A 22,676-nucleotide genomic window follows, 5' to 3' on the forward strand; every position below is an offset into this window, starting at 1 on the left:
ACAAAAGATGGTGAGTGAAGTCCTTCAGCAGTTTAACTAAGTATCTGTGATGTATCGTATCTAATGAGCTTAAAACATGGAGGTCCAGCACATTCCTGTCAACAGCTCCTGAATACTGCCTCCCTTTTTGTTCTGATTTTTGCAGGCTGTCAGGGTATCGGAGCAATTTACCTAAGGTTTTCTGTACAATTGCCCAGCATAAATGCCATCAGAAGAGCCCAGATCCAGCTACATCACCTGTTGAAAATAACAGGTCCTGGAGATTAAGGATGTTTTTCAGAAATCTTTACCACGTAAGAGAGCTGGATGTGCTGGGTGTTGTTTGGTATGCTGCCTGGCTATGGAGCTATGCTATTTAACTAACACCAAGCTCCTAAAGGTCACGACTGATGACAGACTGCACACAGATGGGTTTTCCAACCTTAAGATAACTCTCGGCAGCTGTCTCCTGCATTTAAGGTTAGTTTTTTGCCTTGCCACTGGAAAGGCATTATTTACAGGTCAAAATCCTCACTTTGTCACATCTGAACCCAAGGAACAGCTGCTCTGTACTGATCATTAACAGCAGTAAATTCTGTCCTAATGGCTTAGGGCTCAAGTGTTGCCTTTGCACAGGAAAAAGGCCAGATATTAATGAACATGGAGGACATCTATAAAGCCATTAATAAGTTGATTTTTAAAAAATAAACAAAAACAACAACAAAAACCCAGCTTCTTTCCTTAGCTTCTACTTTGATGTACAATTCAGTGAATTATATTTTAAACCTTCTGTAGTTCTTTCTGTTTAATAAGGCATTTTCCAGTCACAGAACCCTCTTCCTTTGCTGCTGCTATGTTTGCAGCCTCCCCATGCTACCGAAGGTCTCTCACTGTTGAGCGAGGATCTTTGCTTTCTCACCTTCCAGTATTGTTTTTTCTTGCCATTGACTTCAGAAAAAAATTGCCTGGGGCTTTTGGGAAATTGTCAGAAAGCAATTTTTCTTTCAGTGCAAAGCACAAGCTCTCCATATGCGTTCCACACTTGACAAAAGCACTGGGTGTGGGTGGTGGCTAAAGAAGCCTTCATCCATGTGATTCTGGAGATCCACAGAGGAACGACTCCTCCCGTTCCTTGGGACAGACTCATCTTTTCTCCATGTCCTACTCTGGAGCTGGGCCTTGCAAACATCCCCACTGCTCTGTTGATAGCAGTCAGATGTGTGAGGATGTTGTATCCCCATTTTTACTCGGAATCACTTCAGCACCTGGGCGTTGCTCTTGTACCCAGAGAAGTCAGGAAGAATCCTCCTGCCATCTCTGTGACTTTTGTAGGAGCACAACTGGAGCATTAATTGTGCTGCTTGGAATGGATCTATGATGCTTTGAACATTCCTAATGCAACCTTCATGGGTCATCACTCAAACAAAGCTGGGTTTCTCCTCCTCTTCTGAATATTACTGATGCATGAGGAGATACAGATTCGGTTAAGCTTTGGCTCCTTAAATTAGAAATGTGTGTGTGCCTTGTAGTCCGTTGAGTTAGAGGTGCTTGTACCTGTGGGCTTTCAGAGATACGTATAATTGATCCTGCACTGAAGTGGAAAAAAACACATTCAACTTAGAGAGTAAATGGAAACAATCGTCAGCCTCTGTGGGGACTACATTTAGATAAGTCCTCCTAGCAGCAGGCTACAAGACAGTATGCTTTTGCTCTTGGGACATGGTATCTTTTCTTAGAAACTATTAATAGTATGAAGCACTATCTCGTGCTCACTTTCTCACAGAAATTTTTTATTTATATTCACAGCTCTGCGCTCCTTACAACATTATTTTCCACCGCCGCCACCCCAAATACAGGTTCTTATTCCAGTGATCGCTTGTGGGCAAATGAAAGCAGACCAGACAAGAGAGCTGCCTCACAACAGGTGGCTTTCCTTTCCCAGGACCTACGCTCCCAAAGTAGTCATCAACAAGCAACCTGTAACCCTACAGACTGTCTTGCAGTGGGCTTCACAGCCTCAGGCCTATGGCCACACCAAGAAGCCTTTTATCTTCTACCATAACCAGGACACCTTTTCTTTCCTTTTTTTTTTTTTTTTTTAAATATTATTTTATTTATTGTCTATTTTTTTCTGCTCTGGTAAGGCTACAAGATGCCCTTCTACTGTTTTCCAAGGTCATGTTCTTTAGAAAGCCTCAATGTTGGACTGCAAACAGTGGCTGAAACTAAGTCTAAGCTTCGTAGTAGCAAAAAGGGAGGACTTCTAAGAAACATACCTTGTACCTCAGTTCAAACCCAGCCGGCACAGCAGCACAGTGCTGCCTCGCTAATGCACTTTTTTTTCTGGGCACTTTTCTCCAAAGTCGGGACAGGCCTGAACAAATTTCAATGTGAATTGTGATTTCAAGTTACTGCTACCTTGAAAACTTATCTTCGTGAGTTGCAGCTGAAGGTGGTATTGCTTGCTTGCTCGATTCTGCTTTCACCTATGGCCATGTTGTTATAGCAAAGCCCCTCCCGCATATGTATGTTTTAAACATATAATTTACAAAGCACCTCAGATTCCTCTGACATGCTAGGCATCTGTTTTCCCCAGTGATTTTCTTGTTTTACATACAATCTGTAAAACAAGTGGAGAACATGCCACTAAGCAAGCCAATTGATATTTCCATAATAGCATCACTAAAATCCTGTGCACGTGTTGCAGGTCACACATGTGAATAGTCTTTAATCACATGCCTGTCTACGGGATCAAGCGTCTACATAACACTTCTTTGGCTTCATGCTGTGATCATGCTGCGATTCCTTGTGGTTTTCACAGCAAGTAAAGAACTCAAATTATAGCAGCCTTTGGTTGAAAACAGGAACGGTGCAAATTCTATCCTTCACAGTAGAACTTCTCTAAATAAGCTATAGCATGACTTATTTATTTTTATATTAACACACATTTCCACTAGCCTGTCACCTTTTTATCACTCTATGAATAAATAAATTGTTGAATTAGATGGGTAATGCTCTGAACGAGCACATTCATCCTCTCAAAATATTAGCCAGAGATCTCTTCAAAATCACAGTTATTCAGAAACTGAAAAGTAAGTAATATATCGCTTACCTCAAGCAGATTAGCAATGTCCTACTGTTTATTCGTAAGGTACTCCTGAACCACCTTTTCATGCTGAGAAGAAAGGTTCTGGCAATCAGAAGAACATGAGAAGAATGGGGTAGGCTGACTGCTCTAAGTTACAGAACTTTATTTACCAATACAGGTCCAAGCCTATTCTTCTTCTTCTTATTTCTTGTTCCAAGAATTTTCATTACCAGAGAACAAAAGTGTGAGGTAAACATTTACAGGAAGAGAAAGGGTCTAGATGAAATCCCTGATATTGCTGTTTAGCATTAGAACGCAATCAGCACTGAAGATGAAGAAGGAACACACTTCACAGTACAGGTGCTATTCTGGATGTTGGTCGCTTCCAAGGGAGAAGGACACCTCTTTTTTTTTTTTTTTTTTAAAGGATTCAAACACATTTCAGAACTTTGAGGAACTGAATACTGTCCAGATGGCCAATTTTCGATGCTGTAGCATAGATAGCTTCTGAAACCGTTTCATACATGAAGTATGAAACCTATGACAAATCAATATACAATGCTATATAGCAGGGTTTACAGTAAATAGTAGGAAATCTATTATTTTCAGCTACCCTAGTGCTGAACACCAGAACAAGTGTTATTTTTTTACAATGGTAAAATACATCAAGCCTGATGACAGTTGACTTGTTCACATGAACAAGATTTTCAAGATACTCTGTTGAATTTTGCAGCTCCTGTGAAATTGGGTAAGTAGCCCCTTATATAACAAGAAAACCATTTATTTCTTAAAAAAATGCATTATCTGTCTCAGAAAATACCATTAGATCAGCTGTTCAAAGCCATTTTCCTGCTGGGAGTTCTTCATGTGTAATAAGATGGTTTAAAAATTTAGCATCATAAACCAGCAAAGCACAGGAGCAATGCTGATCTTCCTGAGACCACTTTTCAAGATGTTCAGGAATCTCAATGTTGGGTGCAGCATAAGGACACGAAGATGAACGTACAGGGTACTCTCTTAGTCTGCATCGCTTTTAGTACTTTAGAGGGAGGAGCATTAGAATAAAACACATTTGAGAAAGTAGTCAAGACAAAAATTATACTATTTTGAGAAGAACATGAACAGAAAATATAAAGGAAGAATACTGGCTAGTAACAAGGTCTGCCAGGTCTACAGATGTCCCAGAACATTTAAATCTGTAGAGGCTACTGACAAGAGGACTGGAAGTCTGCAGAGGCACTGGCACACACACGTTATGCATCTTCAGTCACCAGAGGACGAAATTAAATCCAAGAAATTTAAAATTTCTCCATACCTGGTATTAAGCACAGCGCTTTTTATCAATAGGTTGATTATTGTAATTATTTTTCCTATCTATAAATGTACTTACTGTATTTTTTGTGTAGTCCAGAAAAAGACAGAATTCCACCTATAAATAGTTTAGAAAAGATGGACAGAATGTTTTTGAGTATGTTTTCTCTTCCTGTGTTAGTTTAATGGGATAGATGCCAATGCTTTTATGAATTATGAATGCAGCAGTCTTCTTTCCAAATGAAGATGTTGGAAGTCTGCCACTGGAACGAGGTGCTCATATTACATATTGCCAGCAAATTTCTGTTTCTTTAATGAAAGCTAGATTACTAAATCACTTTTCTCCTGAAAAAAAAAAAAAAAATCTTGCCTATAGATGTTGCACAGCATATGCTCCTCTAGAATAATAATAATAAAAAATAAAACACAATATAAAACAATTTGAATCACAGTTCTATTAACAGGGAAATTCATAAGCTACACCCCAATGTAAATAGCTGTTTGTATACCACCTACCTGCAGCTCTGGCTCCAGGAAGGACTTACAGATTCCTCCTTCAATAAATCATAATCAGGACTGATGACTGATTATGCATTTGTTACTAGACCTTTGCGTGTTTTTCCTGTAACGATTCTTTTTTTAGCTGCCTGAAACAAAGTAAATCTTTAATTTAATCAGCAACACTTTTTTTTTTCTCCTGGAAATTTTGTTTGAAGAATCATTGTTCCCTACTTAGGAGCAGAATTTTGCAGCTAAATACCATTCAACGAATTTCTGTTTCATAAATATTGTAGAAGCATTACGCAGCTTGTTTTTTTTTTTCCTTGATTGACCAGTCTCAAGAACACATTTATAAGAAGGGAAATTATTATTTCTAAGGTCATAGAGTATGACCTTTGACAAAACTTATATAATAACATATTCCAAATATTTGGAGGTCAAATATTCAACAAGAAAAGGCTTCAAAAGAAAGACAGATAAGCTGCACTCCTCCTGTTGCACTGGTTCTCATAGCAGCAAATATCATCACATAACTGCTCTTTGCCTGTGTATCAGCAAACTGCAGCATTGCTAACAAATCTAAACCAGCCATGGAAAATGTGTTTCACTTAATCATATGTACGTATTGCAAAATACTATATACACCTTCACATTTTGAGTTCACAGGAAGTTATCATCTTCTTTCTGCTAGCATCTAGAAGAATTTTACAAGAGGATGCAAAATGCTTATTGTCTCAGGTCATTTTAATCAGCAACCCTTTCTATTATTTCCTAATCTGAAACATCTCAGATCTCATGCAGCGGTATTACAGGTTTCACATCTCAGGTAAAAAACACGAGTTTTCCTGAATAACATCTCTTCCTCCATTGTTTTTCTTCTCAATAACTCAGTATGTGTGTATATTTTGCAGATGGGGTGCCATATCCAGTCAACTTTAGTGCTTGGCAGGCTCTGCACCCACAAAAATGAATGGTAATGCTCCCTTTGACATTAATGAGAACAAAATTAGGCCATTTAAGTACATTCTGCTTTTTCTATAAGGTAAAACATTTCTGCATTCCATTTTCAATTTTGCGTTTCTGTGAGTTGATAGTACACCTACTTCCATGACTAAGCCATAAAGCTAGCAAAGGTTTTAATTGAAGTATTGTTACAAATTAGAGAAAAAGTCAGATAAAACCAGAGATTTTTTTATTGCACAAAATAAATTATATAGAAACAATGCAACAAAACAACTCGAATGTAGGCTGCACAACAGATGTTACAACATGAATATATTTATTGCTTTGAGAAAGGAGCAATTCAGTGCTAGTAAGCAGATTAGTTATACTTCTTGCTCATCTAGATTTTTTTATAAAATTAATCCAACTGGGCTAGAGGCATCTTGCAGCACATGGGTCATACCAAACTGCAATTTGTTATCAGTGGTTATAAAGGTGCTGTGAACATTCTTGACATTAGCATGAAGCACTCCATTTAACATCACTGGTACTGAAACTTACAAGTAGTTACATAATTATAAATATTACATATCAATCATATTTAATACACAAGATTCAAACAGGTCCATTTACAGGGTTTGCGCGAGCTACTGCTCTAAAACCTTGTTTACAAATGTAGATGCATCTTCAAACATGCACCAAAAGGCAGTACCACAGCTTTTTGTCAAAATGGAAATTAGTGCCAGCACTTCATTTACCTAATTGTTAAATTGCTCTCCAGTGCTAACTCAGTTATAGGCATCTCATTTTTTCCAGGGCCACAACTCAGTTTCTAATGATGTCAGCACATATGAAAAAATATTCCTTTGGTAGAACTGGATGAAATTTACAGTGTTTTTAAACACTTTGAAATACAAAGTATTTGGTTCTTTAGGAGACACAAGACTGCAATACTGGTATTGCATTCATAGCCCAAATGGATTTAAGTTTTTAAAATGCTACTTTGTGGACCCTGAGATGTTGACCCCCAATGAATCCATACGTAAATTAGCTCTTAAGAAAAGTTATAAATATGTACAATGTTCAAATAATAAAACACATTAGAAACTGATCACTCACAGATCTTTGTGAAGCATGCATATTAATAAGATACTGTTGTGACAAATATTCATAGTTCAAGTGAAATTCTCCCCTTATTTCACAATTCTGCAAGTATTTACTCAGCTGTGTTTATAACACTGAAACTACTGCTAGTGTATACATTGAATGTTACAAAATTTATTTACTTACAGGAAGGTTAGTATAATAAGATTAAATTTAAACAATATTAGTTAGACATTGAACAAGCCAACCATGAAAGAAAATTCAGTGAGGAAGTGGGACCTCTGGGCCATTTTGAGTCTTAGCTACAATGGCAACTACACAAAGTAACTCCACTGAAGACTTTAACCACTGAGAAGACCCTGTAGAATCCCACTGAAACAAGTAAATAAAATTTGGACTGTACATGAATAACTACAAACAAATGTGGTCACCAGTCTCTACTAGTACTCCAATAAAATTCTCCGTTTTGATCTTTTTTTTTTTTTTTTTGAAACTGTGTAAATCCACTACATTGAGTCAAAATATAGTTAAGGATGAAGTTTTGAATAGCCTCAAAATGTTACAAGAAATGAATTATTCTGGATTAAAAACAAACAAACAAAAAAGCCAAAAAACCAAAACACTATTTGTACAAATATTCATAAACTTTAGTGATGCAATCAAATTCCATGCATGTACCTAGCAGTAGTTTCCTTTGGAGGAAAATTATTAAACTTGACTAATCTGGCACATTTTTCATCTGGGGGAATCGCATTTTAAATACCATATGTAAATTTTTGTCACTGTTTTATATAAATGTTCGTAAGTATAATAAGATATAACTGAATAACCAAATATGCCCTAAAACATCTATTAAAACACAAACACCACAAAAGTCTGCTAGTATTTTTATAATTATTATGATGTAGAAATGATCTAAGGCAGGATGAAGCTAATATCAAAGATGAAAAACAGCACCACCAATCCATGTTTTGCAAACAGGTTTCTGATCGGACAGAATATATGACAGCAGAGTTACATCCATTTCATTAAGTTCAGGTAACAAATGCATTTAGCCCAGCTGTACTAACTATACAGCTTCACACAGAATAAACATTCCATAAATCAACAGAAAATGCATCTGAGCACAACAAATAAAAATATGTAAGTGATTCTCTAAGCAGCATTTTGTTTTTTTTCCAAAACATTAACATAGATAGATATTGGACTGATTAAATATCTACAAGTGCTTTTCCTTTACAAAAATACATATATTCTTAATAGTAGGATAGACTGTCATTAACAATGACCTGTGTTTTTTCACTTCAATTTGAATGATTTATAAGCTAAATTTTACAACCACAAAAAGGTTTATTTGTAATATGATGTTATCACTTTTGACAAAAAGCTTAAAACATTTTATATTTTAAAACAAATTAGCAACATAACAACACAGTATGTTCTATGAGTTCCTAAGTACTGTGAGGGCTGTTATATTAAAAACCAATAGCTACTGATCAAATGCAAGGAAGCATTAGAACATTATTACTGCTCACCATAGGCTCCTTTCTTATCATAACTTGGATCACAGCTTATATAAGGACACTTAGGCCCCCATCCCAAAGAAAATCCATTGAGACTAACTCTATAGCATCTATTCAGGAGCCTGGAACATCCAACAATTCAGGCTCTGCATTTAAAAAAAAAAAAAGGCAAAATAACTTTCCTGTCAACAGTTAAGTCTGCAATAAGGGAAAAAATGATGCACTGCTTCATGCTTATTTTAAGAAGCTCGTATTTGAGAAAAAAATTATTACCGGTAAGTTTTTAGAATGAAATATTTCAGTCAACTAAATAATTAACTTGCCCTATTACTTTCCAGTTTAGTTATTCACTATTCTGGAAAAGGAAGTTAGGGTATTTAGATTTCTTTATTGTATTTTATACTGCACAAGTAAAATAATCGACTTCTTGCTAATCAATGGTCTCATGTTGAGGACAGCAATGCCATTTGCTAAAAAAATATCTATAAAAATCTGTAAAACATAATATTTTCTCATCTTCCAAGTCTGTCCTTTCCACCCTCCAAAATATCACTGCACTACAACTAGAAAATGCCAAAGTAGCTTGGTGAATATTTTGTGCTTCGGAAGGTTTACAGGATTGACAGCACACCGAAGTATTTGATTAGTTCACAGGCCAGGTATAGCAGACACATCAGTAATGCAAGCCTTTGTGCTCTTTTTGAACGTTAGCTATACTCATAGAGCTACTCTAGGTCTGTTAACCTTACGCTAGTCCCGTTTTTGTTTTAAAGTTCGTTTTGGAAACTTGTAGGTACGCCTTACCCCTTGAGTTGGTGACACGCAGTCACCACCAGGAAGTTCTGCTGGACCAGCTCCAGATGTAGCTCTCCACCACTGCGCTCCAGTGCCTTATTCCAAGTCAGTTTCTGGGTGGCTTAACTTTGGTATTAAATAGGTCCTTTAAAACTATTAGGCAATCAGATTATCCATAAAAATAATTTGTTTTTTAAGGAAACCTTTTTTTTTTTTTGTGAACAAACTAAGTATCTGACAACGAAGAATATTTTAAGATCAATTAGTTATGTTATATTTTTCAGTATAAAGGGGGCAAGTTTCATTTTACTGCATCAAAATTCATGAGAGAACAGCAAGAATGACTATTTACTCAATATGCTATAATACAAAACAATTTTAGGAGTAGAATACCATCATAAAATATGTGCCTCTCACTTTCTTAGTAAACATCTTTATTACAACTTCATTTGTAACACAAACCTCAGTATGTTAACTAGCAGCACAAATGTTTTACTGTTGCAGCAATCTTGTACCTGATATAGCAACTAACTCTTAACCCTTATTTTGCCGTCCAATCACAATCACGAAAAAGGAAAATGCACAGTAACTACTGTTCATCTCACCCTGTTATCTGTCACATTGTTAAACCTTATTAGATTTTTTTTTGTTAAAAATACGTGTTACTTCAAATAAAAGTACACTGTATGGTTTAGATAAACATGCAAATTCCAATTAATGCCTCTCTTTGGTTAAAATTAATGTGATTAGAGGAAAAAAAAATCCACTTGCAGACACCTTTCATTCCAGAATGTCTTCTCCATCCTGAGTCTACTGAACCAGCTCTCTGGTTCTGTACAGGTACAAAAGGTAGCCTGGGCTTATCCACCAGTCTACAGAGCTCTTCTATTTCATTGCCACACACCAGCACTGCGTGGATTTAAACTGCTTGCTAGAGAGCAAAACAACATCCTTTTTAACTGTGTTAGCAAGCTACCTGACTTCAGAAGATGTATATCACATAACTTGGGTGCAAGACTCTCTCAGTTAGAAATCCCTTAATAGATCTCCTATTCTGGAATCTGATGTTTTTACCTGATCCAAGGGCAGTATAGTAGTGGAAAAAAACAAAACAAAACAAAAACAAAATAAAAAAAACTTAAAACAGGTAGATCTGCTTACGAAGAAAAAATATTACAAGTCTTTTGGAGGACATCCCTACAAAAGGACATTTCAACTGAGGCCTGAAGACTAGACTCCCCCTACATCATAAAACTAGTAGCTGGAGCAGTTGGAAGCTTTTCACATTTCCTTTCGCGTGAATCAAACCCCTTGAATCGTGGAATCCATCCTGGAACATGCTCCAGTAGACTGTGATCCTTCCTCAAACAAACTTCTCTAGCTGAACACCTCACGGAAGCATTATCTCATTCAAATTAGGTATAAAGGATTCAAAATGCAGAACTGTTAACATTTTGGTGAAATCCAGGAGAGACTAACTTAATTCCAAAAGAAAACATGAATTTCTTTGGCATTAAGCATTAGCTTTTTTAATGTCACGGTGGCACCTGCTTCTAACTTGTTCTAAGACATGCAGTGGAGATGCAGAGTGTCACCTGCTGGCTCTCAGAGCTAGAAAACTGATGCTGTGGAGCTTTTCTGGACCCAGTTCAGGTGTGCTCTCTGTCCAAAAAGGTGCTGTCATAACAATCAGCAATTTGGTATCTGTACTGCAAAAGGAGGTCTGTCACATAGTCTAGGTTTGTTTTGCTTTGCTGTCTTCTGCAAACTCTTTTAATAGTCCCTGGCTCTTAAGAGAATCTCCATCCTGTTCAGTCCTAGCTATGAAACTATTTTTATACTACAAGACCAGAAGATTTGCGGGGTTGTAACTGTGAAGGGACACGCCACACATTCTTCCATCTTAGCAGTGGCTGTACCTACGTGATTGTCCCTTTGTAAAGGCAAATTAATCATCAAATTAACCTTTTATAATTATCCACTTTCTTGAACACTTGCTTTCAGCTTGTCTAGGTTAAGTGAAGAAATTGGACCACGCTCTTGATTTAAGCATCTCTACAATGTTTATATACTTGCTGTGGATAGGAACATGTCTTAACTGCTTTGGGTCTTTTCCAGGATAAAAATGAGTTTGATTATTCTCTGTTTTTGACCAGTATTTTATGCATTCCCTCTATAAACAGGGCTCAGTACGTTTATTTTGTGACTTAAGATTGGTTTTGAACAATTGTCTATTCTACAGAATTTCTACCAGCTGTAGTACCTGGCAGAGCTGGAGACTATTCCTTCTGTCGCAAGCAAAAGGAACAATACAATTCAGTGATTGGTTCAATTAAAGACTAAACACTAGCACTTTTTGCTATTTTAGAAAGCAGCAGAGAAATTCTTTAGTTCTCTTACAAAGCCATGCCTAAAAATTACATGTAGAATGGGTGAGATGGGAACTCTGCACCATCACTTTGTCTGCAGTGGAGAAGAGAGAGTCTATCTTATGCCTAAAAGGAATGTGATAATCTCTTCTCCTACAGATATACTGGAACTGTTTTTGATAACTGCAGCAGAGAAAAGTAGAGTCAAATCTTTGGAGCCTAGGAGAAAAAAGATCAAGATTCAGAATTCAAGGTCACCTCACACAGAAAATGAAATAACTTCAATATAGAAGTATTCTTTTCATATAGTTTCTACTGAGACAGATAATTTGAAATTGAAAAAAAACTGACAGAACATTTATTTTTCTGCTTGTTTCACACGAAAGAAGGCTTCTCAATACAGAAAAATTATGAAATACTCTTGCTGAAAATATTAAGACCATTGATAAGATACAGAAGGAAATATTACCCTGCCAAATGCAAATAATGGTTTTAAAATATATTCTGTATTAATAATCAGGCACTTTATATAACATTTTCGGTAAAGTCAAAATAATAGTTTTCATATTTTTTTTATTTTTATTTTATTTATTATTATTTTTTGCATAATAGCTGCAAGCTAGCTGAGTATGCCCAATATACTTAAGAGTGTTGCATACTGCTAGGACCCAAATCCCAGAAGAACTCATGTGAGCGGTAAGTACAGTAGTGATGAGTCACTTAAGATTATCGTAGTAATCTTATTTGGTATTTCATCCAAATAAAAATGTGTTTTAAAGGACTAGGGCCTTAGCTAGGAGCACTGTAGCAAGGCATGATGGAAAATACATTTCTTGATTATCGAATTCTATACTGTTTGAGATTTTATAGGATCTCACTTGTAAATTCTAGGTAGTTTGTTACTAGACAAATGCAGCACACAGCTATGCCCAATGAAAAGTTGCTTAAAACTTTCATTAATACGTTACCCAAAACAAAAGCAGAGACAATTCTTCTCTTTCAGAAAAAAAAAAAAAGCACCAAATGTGCTAAATAAGAGACAGCAAGTTTAGGTAGTAGTGTCGAATTTTTTAGGTCTTATTCTTCTGCGGCTAGGTGCTGACAGTACGGGAAAGCCTAAGAAAAACAGTTGCAGCAACACTTCTTTTATGTTCCTATTCTTTACAAACATGCAGTGGTGACACTTTGTCATGGAAACCTTCAGAAAGTGTGCGCTGTATACAGTAATCTGCTCTGTGATGGAATACGGTGCAGTTCTAGTAGAATGCTTACTACTCATTCCACTTACTCCATCTTTGGCACACAGGAATCTGTACATGCATTCTCACATTCCTATGTTGTTCAGGTATTTTTAATTGGCACAAATGAATCAAATATGCCTATCTGTAGACACATGGCACATACGTACAATACAGAAGAGAATTTCCCTGTAAAAAAGGTGATGTCTGTGTTATACAAGCTGCCCAGTTTAGATATGTATTTCACTGGCACTTCACTGCTACTAAAACTATTAAAGTAGAACAGCACTCAGGCGCTGTGCCATCAAATCAGAAATGCATAAATTGTAGGTAGTTGGCTAGATTATATGCATTTAAAAGCATTTAAGGCCATAATTCTCAGCTGGGAACATTAAATCATATCTATCTGTATTTTCCATACTTAAAATGAAGATTTGCCTTCCGTGAACTAGCTTTAAGTTACACCCAAAAAATACCATGAATTAACAGTATCCAATTTTGATCAAGACAAATTCATGGTTCTCTGAATTGTGAATACATAAAGTCATTAAACATCAAATCTTCTATCAGGATGTCATTCAGAAAACATCACAAAGTAGTCAAATTTCAAGGGTCCTGCTTGCTGGATGAAAAGTTCTGTGTAAGACAACTGAAAATGCATTAAAATTAACACGTTCTTTTTCTTTTTCCCCATCAAATCTGTTCAAATTTGTCAAAACAGCAAGAGCAATTCTTGAGAAAAAAAACTGTCCCCCAAACCAAGCAGAAATTATGCTGAAGAGTAGTATTGTTTCATGATAAACTGAAACAGCCATTTTATGTTAGGTGAATCTACAGTGAAAATTCTGGTATAAAAACACGTGAAATATATAAAAAACTGTAAGGTGTCATTTGCATGTGCATGTAAATATTTACAAATAATATCCTATTTATACCATATAAAACAATTGTATATACTAAAGGTAACAATGACTTGCAATTAGAATGCATGCTCTGATCTGACAAGCTGCTCCTTGAGAAGGACCTCCATGCACACAAAGAACTTTTTCTCTGCAAAGAAACAGTGCCCTCCCTACACGGAGTCTCTTCTCACTTCTGTCAAGTAGCAGCACATTATACACCGTGTGGACGAAAAGATGACCACTTCCTGCAGCCAGCATGTGGCCCTGTTCCCACCCACAGGGTGGGCGAAGCAGTGCCTGTACCAGTCAGCACGTTATGCCTGTAGAAAGGAGCAGCACCTTCCTGAACATTTTGCTTCCCTAGGTTCACTGGCATCTGCACAATATGTGCAACCTTGACCTGCAATGGCAGGTTTCCTAAACAGACTGCTACCGACAGCATCTTTATTTCTGCATGTCACACGGGCTTTGGAGTGCAATGGCAGGACTTAACCTAACTATGTACGGGTTCCTCAGGTCATCAACGTTGCAACTCCTGCAAACACTAAGGGGGCCAGATTTAATCCACAACATACACGCTTCTCCTACAGAAACATACTAACGTACGTGAATATACATTTAAAAAGGAGTTACAGCCTTGCATCTATCTTTTATACCTGGTCCCAAGGTTTTCAAGATAGAATTTTCAGTTTGTCCTAAGTACGACTAGATTAGCTTCTGAAAAGTTGATTTGGTTCTTTTCTGTTGCATGCAAAAGGCATAGGAAAGTAAATAGCTATCTACAATACTAGCAGGTGTGTATTAAGTAGAAATTATATAAAGGTACTGAACTACAGATATCTCCACAGAATTTGAAGTAAAAAACTCATTTGATTTTTAAGCAGAGCAAAGACAATGGAAGACTACAGGAAACATGCATTACTATGCTCCCTGCAACATTACCAGAAACCTCAATAGACATTCTATACTTGAACAATTTTGCTTGCAACACCTAAGGCAACAATCACTCTTCTATCCAGCACTACCAGATCTTAGGAAAAAAACAATGATCCGAACAATTATTTTGGTCAGACTGCTTATCTTCAGTATTGCATTGCCTCTAATTTTATGGAAATAGTTTTATGACATGGCTTCAACTAGTGAAAAATTTCTACAATGAATTCTAAGCCCCAGATAGTCACAAGAGATATATAATGTAATTAAAGCTATGTTATTTTTTTTTTTAGCATATCCTTCACCCAATCTTAAAAGGAAGTGCTTACCATGAAGTGCAATAACTATGTGTAAATTTTGCCTTGGCTGTAACCCGACAGTGAAATTTGTTTCATAGATAAATTATTTTAACTTCATTTTTATGAAGGCTTTATTAGAAGAAATGTAACCTGACCAGAAGCCATTTTCCAAAAACAGCTGTATCCCAAATTCCAATCTTTAGGGTAGCCATAGAAAAGTGCAATCACAAAGGCTGCTATGCTTTTAAGCAATATTGGCAGAGTCTATTTAGACAATTTAAAATTACTTTTTTGAATTATCATGTTAAACATCTCTTGTTAAGGGTAATTAATCTTCATTCACTACAAAAGAACTCTTGCACACTCATGAGTGAGCTATACCTGGACCCATGAGAAGCTTATCAAGAAAAAGGTAGTGGCACAATCACCACTTTTCTAAATATATTTTCTATACAAAATATCTTCAAGATATAATCCTTAGCTATTTGTACAGTACTCTATGATTTAAACAACAATATTCAGTAAAATAGTAAGTGTGTGAAACTGCAACACCACATGGAATGAGCACTTTGCCATTTTGCTAGTGTAATCAATATTAGGACCAGAAAAATTTTCTAACACACAAGCAAAAAATATTCCATAGTTTTTGAATCTGGACTGTACACTTCATGATTTTGGCTATGATTTGCAGCACACTTGTAAAATTCACAAATATCTTATGCACATTTCAGTAGCAGAATGGCACTTGGCTTGCTCTAATAGAAACAACAAAGATGCAACTGACAATTTTAAGAAAGACAATGTCCTTATTTGCATGCTGAAAATCTGGTTGTGTCCCCCTAATCCAGGCACATCCATTCATTGTGCAATCTGTCGATGGGTAAACAAATAGTGCAGGATTCATCTCAGTGGGATCTGGCCCTTTGGTCTAACCGAAGTCAATTCTAGGTCGATACTGAAGTACCATAGGATAAGACTAAAAACAAAAGCAAGAGAAAAACAACAACAGACAAGAATAACATGAAGATATAATTCACAAAAAATACTAAGGAAATGCAATTAAAGGTTGCCTTAAGAATAGCCAGAGCTTATCCCTATGATGCATATATATTGCAATCAGTTTTATTTATATATATGAAATAATTCTATACATTTCAACAATTAATTCCATAGCTGTACTTCAAATCTATATCTTATCTCTAAGTCAACTGTAATTATTTGTCATAAATATAAAATTCCTGTATCTGAATTTTATGTATTTCATGATTTTTATGTTTTATGACACATACTGGAATGTTCGAATAAATCCTCTTATGTCTGCATTGCTGACATAATCCTAAAATTTTACACTTTGTAAAACAAGGTCCATCTATAGATGATGTATACAGTTTGATTTTTACAGGAGCTAGGTTCCTCTGGTATTAAAAAAAAAAAAAAGCACACTACCACCACCAAAAAAAAACAAAAAAATTCAGGTCAAATTGCTGTCAGCTGATTTTCTGAAAAATGAGGGCTGACTTTTCCCCCTCCCTGAAATCCAAACTCGTCAACTTCAGATCTAGCAATACATTTTTATTAGTTCTTATTGCGAAAAATTAGCAAATAAACTATCTGAATCCCTTAATTGGACAAAACTGTTGTGGTATGAGAGGTAAGAATAGGCTTCCAGAAAGTGTCATAGAATATCTCAGTGCTTGCTGCTGGAAGTTGTTAACATCTCTTTTTTTTTTTTTCACTCTGTCAGCATTTCATTTAAGTCTGACATTTTCCTCTTAACTTACTGATCATTTTCTATAGCATAAAAATCAGGAAAATCTTATTGTTTCAGCAACTGCATGGGCTTAAGTAGCCTCTGCCATAGGGCATAGATAGTTTAAGTCTTTTTTATTGCAAATTTGGAAAAGTCAAGAATTATTACAGAAGCTAGCATTAAAACCAGTAATATTTTACTGCATCCTTCAAATGCAAGACAGACAAAATTCAGAGACCAAAAAAAGAAAGGTACCACTGCAGAGACCTACACAGCTTAAACTTTTCATGCTAGGGTACTGAAATGATCAGCAGAACTAAATGTGAACATACTTGCTGAGGATTTAAAAACTGGAGTGCAGAGAAATCAAAACATAAAACCAGAAGTATTCAGCAGTAGCAAGAGCATTTAGTAGAGAAGACAGGGAGCACCGTGTGTAATTAACAAATGTATTTGTAGTATAAGAAATTGGTCTGATTTTCTCAGCTAGGATATGGCTACCACCTTTTTAAATGCTATTTCACTTGTTCTTCATGCTTCAAAACAAATACTTTGATTACATAAATTGCATCTAAAAGTACTCAACTCTAATTGGAAGTGCATACAGGCAGAGACCTCACTGAAAAATCTGCCATGTAAACAAGTGCTGTTACAAAAAAATACAAATCAACTGTACTAATAAAATACAATATGGTGGAGCAAGTATAGGTAGTGAGGTAGGCATGACTGTAAAGCAGATCACTCCCATCCACAGCAGGAACAACCCTCTATAATTTTTTTTTCTCAAGTAAAAACATTACTTCAGACTTTCAAAGTTACTTTTAGAAGAAATTAATTCAATTCAAAATGCTCAATGAGCAAACTGAAACATTGCTTGATATATAGAGAAAAAAAACACCAAGCTGATCAATGAAATCTAGGAATCGACTTCAATTTGCAGACTCTGGAGGTGTTTGTTGTATTCTACAGGTAAGTCATTATTCTATTTCTAATTTGAAAAGAAGTGAAAAGAATATAGTAGCAGAAAAAATTAACACTTCTTCTCTCCATTAAAAAGAACATACGAAGTGCCTTAAAAATATGAAACCAGCGTGGTCTTTTTTGGTTCACTCTTCAGTTTTGATCCTTTGTCAGTGACTGCCCAATGCTACTTGTTAGAAGGATGAGATAACACTTAGAAGGATGAAGTTAGATAACACTTCCACACTGATGTTGATATCCAACTACAGAATGAAACAAAAAGATAACAGACCTAATGGAAATTAAAAATCTTATCTTTTAAGCACATAAAAACTGATAATTTGAATGGAGTATATTTATTCATTCGATAAAGCTATTATTGAATGAATGAAAATAGCCCTTGCTCATGGTGTTTGCGCACTTTATAATGAGAGATGATATAAAAACTCCACAATTTGGATTACAACTATAGTGTTGACAGGATCTTACTGACTGTAATATGTACAGTCGTGAGTGCCTCTTACCTGATATAAAGTGCCATCCTGTGAGCAGACTTGCGAAGATGAGCAGTTCTGACACCGAAACTGCGAAGGAGATGATTTTCTGATCAGATAAGAGGCATCCACAGCTGGACATATACATTTCTCTTTTTTTATTTTTTAATTTATTTTTCAAATGTAAAATTTAAAATTTATTTACTTGTTTAAAACAAGAAAGAATTCTCTAACGAATAAATGGATCTTTTCACTTAGCTATGCTACCTCTTGAAAGGTCCACAGGTGTGCCAGCAAAAGCTCACAGTGAATAGTACCAAAGACATAGCTAATGGATTTACTTGATCTTCATCCAAAAGAAGAGATCGTTAATTAATTACCATTGCAACTTCTGTTTTATAACAAGACCCAACAAAGTTAGGGAAAACAAAATTAGAAGCCCAGATGATACTAGATTTATCACCAGCACAATGTAATTTTTACAGGTTTTAGTTTGTCATCTCTGACTTCAGGGGAATGATTTAAAACTGCATAAAGGAGAAGACGAACCCTTACCTGACTATATTCTGTGTATGTAAACATAACTTACAAATCTAAGCAAAAGTTGTCAACTTTTATATTTATTTAAGGTTAAAACGATAGTTCTGAGACTTTTGAAAAAAAATAACCAGTATAAATAATGTCCTTTTTGTCAAGATGGCTATTACCGTTGCTTACAAACCAGTGCAACTGCCAAAGGTCCATCTGTAGGCATGGTCTGCAGGACTAAATTTCATGACAACTACCTGTTATCACTAAAGTTGTTGCTTCAACATTTCATAATAGTACAACGAGTGCTAACAAAATATAAAATGGCTAGGCAAACACATACCACTGGTGTCAAGGCAGTACTAGAAAAATGGTACTTAGGGTGTTACTGGTACAGTTTGGGGTTTCAGTAAACATCAAATTTCAGTGCAATATTATTTTCAAACGTAACTAATACTTTCCTACACACTTTAACACCCTTAGTTCCTATGAATTTTTCACCTTTTTTTTTTTTCCCTCCAGATTAAGGTGAAACTTTAAGAAACTTTTGAATCGTTAACTCCACAGTGTGCTTAATCCTCTGTCTTCTCTGTCCAAGTCCCAGTGCATTTTAATTCCAAGTACTAGAAAGCTTAAAAAGAGTATAGAAAGTTTGGAATTTTCTACAGATTAATAAACTAACTTAAGTGCATAACTTTAGCTGTGCTCCAATATAGCCCCCACTGGTAGTGATAGGCAACAAATCTGCTTGTAGCATAAAGCAGTAAGGAGTAAGGAGTGAAGAGCGATCAATAGCCACATACAAACAAATGAATAAAAATAAAAAAAATACTTAGTATACAAGGAAATGTAAGAGCTACTAAATCAAACAATATCAGACCTGAAAGAAAGGTTGTTTAATAAATCAAATATTCTAAAATATACACATACGAGAAGAAAAACACCTCTAGCTGTGTTACCTGGATGTTAGTGCTTGTTATACAACATAGCTAAATAACATGGGTTTAGTATTAACAGAAACCATCATAAATCAATTAGATTTCTCCCATAATTTTTCAGTGTTATGGTTTATTACCGACTCAGTAAAACAAATTCTAAATAAAGAACTGTCAGATGCAGATTCCTTAACTATTAAGATGTAAAAGGTCATTAAAAGGAAACTTGCAGAAAATAAGTGCTTGGAGTTTTCAGATAGCTGACTTAAAATTCTGAGCAGGACTTCTATTAAAATTCTGTATACCTGCTAATTTTAAGTTTCAGATTCTACACAATATACTTGCTGCAGAGTTTCACTCACTAGATCCTTTTTAAAATAAGAAATCCAGAAGTCATGCAAAATCGATTTTTAAATTCAGGGTTTTTGAAGGGTCATGGTATATATTTTGTGCCAAGCTGTGAAAGCATGTATACTCTCTACAATAAATACACCAAAACATCATCTATTAATAATGTAACAGCATTTACGTTTTCGCCTCTTAGTCTCCATCTTGTCATATAGATGAATTCCATAGTATGATCCTTTCCCATGATTTCTCCATTGCATAGTACATCCAGCTTAAAATACAACAGAACAAACAGTAAGACAAACTTATGTAAAATTTTAATGACTAAATAAACTCTTAAGAGAACCTCTGAGAATGAATCCCAGAACTTCTATTATAATACAATGATTCTATCAGAAATATGTATCAAATCTTAATAAATCCAACATACTGACAAGGTGCTATTTTGTACAGTAGTATTCCAATTTATTTTTTTCACTTTTATGTTTTCAATGAAAATGTTGACAGAAGAAAATCTACTAAACTAGGTAGAAAATCACTAGTAGATAAATGTTTCCTCTATTTATCAATGCCACACAGTGTCTGTTTGAAGATAAAGCCTTGTGTTGCATATTGAAGGTACTCTGCAATGCCCTTTCAAACCCAAACTTACAAAACCAAAGTACTGTAATTGTCAGCTTTTTAAAATAAGTTATGAATTAACTTAAAAATTTTAGTTTAAAAATAACTATAAATTACAAGGTAAATGCATTTCTGAGTATAAAGACATGATTCTTCATTAACTTGAGGACTAAAGGCATAAGCAAAAAGGTGTTTATCTTACTGTTAAAGATGACTGATTTAAACTGTATTATATCACCTTAAGTTTACCCTCCAGTGAAAATCTATGGCTGTTTTTTCATTACTATAGCCATAAATGCTTTCCTACTTTTAAGAGGAAAAAAATATTTAAATTTTCAAGTAAGCAGATACCACATGACACAGAACTTTAAGGTGTCAGAGTGAGATTAATTAACGTAAAACTAAACCAAATGACAACAAAATGGCTAGTTGGCACATCACAATAATGTGATAAACTCAAGTTTATAACTCTGCAACCCACCCCTCTCTCCATAAAATTCCACGTAAATCCAGAGAAGGTATATATATATATATATATATATATAAATTCTTCCTTTTGAAAGATTCAAATATTCAAATGGTATTTTTTGTTACTTCTTCCTAATGACTGGATTGTTTTTTATATCTAAAGAAAATGAAATTGAAGAATAACTTGGTGTATGTCTAGTTCATCTCTCCCTTCCCCAACAGCTATTGGCTGAAAAGTTCATTAAGTAACTTTTTTATTAGCCACATGAAAAGAGAGAGCATTTATTTTCACATAAAAATACCTAAACTAATTTATCTCTCAAATTATTACAACTGTATGAGTTTCTTGGTTAGAAAGTTTTAGCCATTGTGATAAAACGAGGACTTCCATTTAAGGACAGAAAATATACCTTAGAACACTGAATAGTACTTAGTGACTCAGACTTAAAGATATTCCTCAAGTTTAAATATGATTGAGTGTCATAAAAATCTAATAGTTTGCAATGCAATAAAAATACAAGCATTGTTCTTTCAAATGTACCTCGTAAGAACTTGGAAGTTTTAATTTTAAGCTGAGAAACTTTTTAATAGTTCCCACAGTCACTCGAGTGGAACAGCGGATAAATTTCTTCATTAAACCCTAAAGCAACAACAGAACAGAAAAAGCATGTTAGAAATTATGGAACTATGCATTCTTGTTTTTCATTAAATAGCATGTAAGCAATCTTTTGTCAAGAACAGCTAGCTGTAAGTGATATTTTTGTTGAACCAGTAATCATTTTACTGCAGTCTTTTAATTCATAATAGCACCATAGGTTCATTTTTGTTCACTTCTTTGAAAGAAGATTTGGATCCCAGTCATTCAATGCACAACATATATGAAGAACAATCCTGAAAGCGTGAGGTAGCTCAACTGCAGCTAACTTTTTTAATATTTCTGTGCTATTCTGTAATCTGCTGGGTAACACAGTTATCTACCATCGATGCTGGAAGATACTATAATCTACCAAAAAGATAAACAAGAAAACTTTTTTTTTTTTTTTTAATTCCGAGATGCACGGAATTGTCTCAAACAAAAGGACTAAATGAATGTGGAAGTGGAGACAGGTAATCAACGATCTCTTGTTAAAATTTATTGCTAATTGTTACAGAATGATTTGGTTCCTGCTATTCTGCCAACAATAACAGCACAGATTATTTTTACTACTCACTTTTACTACATTATCTCCTGACTGCCCATTGTTGCGTAAACAGTCAAGGCAGATAGCAATCTGTGGGTCACTCCTGTGATAGTCTTTATCTTCTTCATTTTCATCACATTCCTCATCTACTTTGGGTTTATCAGCTTTGGGGTTTTCATCTGTAAAATATGCAGACTGTATTATTTAAGTGTAAAACAACTAAAAGTCACAGTGGCAACAAACATTAACTGAAAACAAACAAAAAAACGTTTTCCTACTTCATTTTCAATTGTGTATTTTTCTTCATGTTAACGCAGCAATTTTAGTTCAGTATATACTTATATTGATCAATTAAAAAAATCTCTGAAAATGAAGTTTTACTACTGAAATTTTAATGTAAAACACAC

At 35.1% G+C, this 22,676-nt stretch overlaps 1 protein-coding gene across 2 annotated transcripts in view; it reads right to left on the reverse strand.

The window, feature by feature from the left end:
• Positions 1-6,049: 6,049 nt before the first annotated feature.
• PCGF5 (polycomb group ring finger 5) overlaps positions 6,050-22,676 on the reverse strand; it is a 35,047-nt gene continuing 18,420 nt past the window's right edge. The window contains exons 6-10 of one of the 2 annotated variants that reach the window (XM_067000994.1): positions 22,300-22,448; positions 21,630-21,728; positions 20,181-20,270; positions 18,219-18,278; positions 6,050-15,960 (exon numbers count right to left, since the gene is read on the reverse strand). In XM_067000994.1, the coding sequence (XP_066857095.1) occupies positions 15,913-15,960; positions 18,219-18,278; positions 20,181-20,270; positions 21,630-21,728; positions 22,300-22,448 (446 nt within the window). In that variant the 3' untranslated portion in view covers positions 6,050-15,912. The remainder of the gene's footprint in view (positions 15,961-18,218; positions 18,279-20,180; positions 20,271-21,629; positions 21,729-22,299; positions 22,449-22,676) is intronic. The other variant, XM_067000995.1, reaches the window with a different exon arrangement.

This window comes from Anser cygnoides, chromosome 7 (assembly GCF_040182565.1).
Source record: "Anser cygnoides isolate HZ-2024a breed goose chromosome 7, Taihu_goose_T2T_genome, whole genome shotgun sequence".
Lineage (NCBI taxonomy): Eukaryota > Metazoa > Chordata > Aves > Anseriformes > Anatidae > Anser > Anser cygnoides.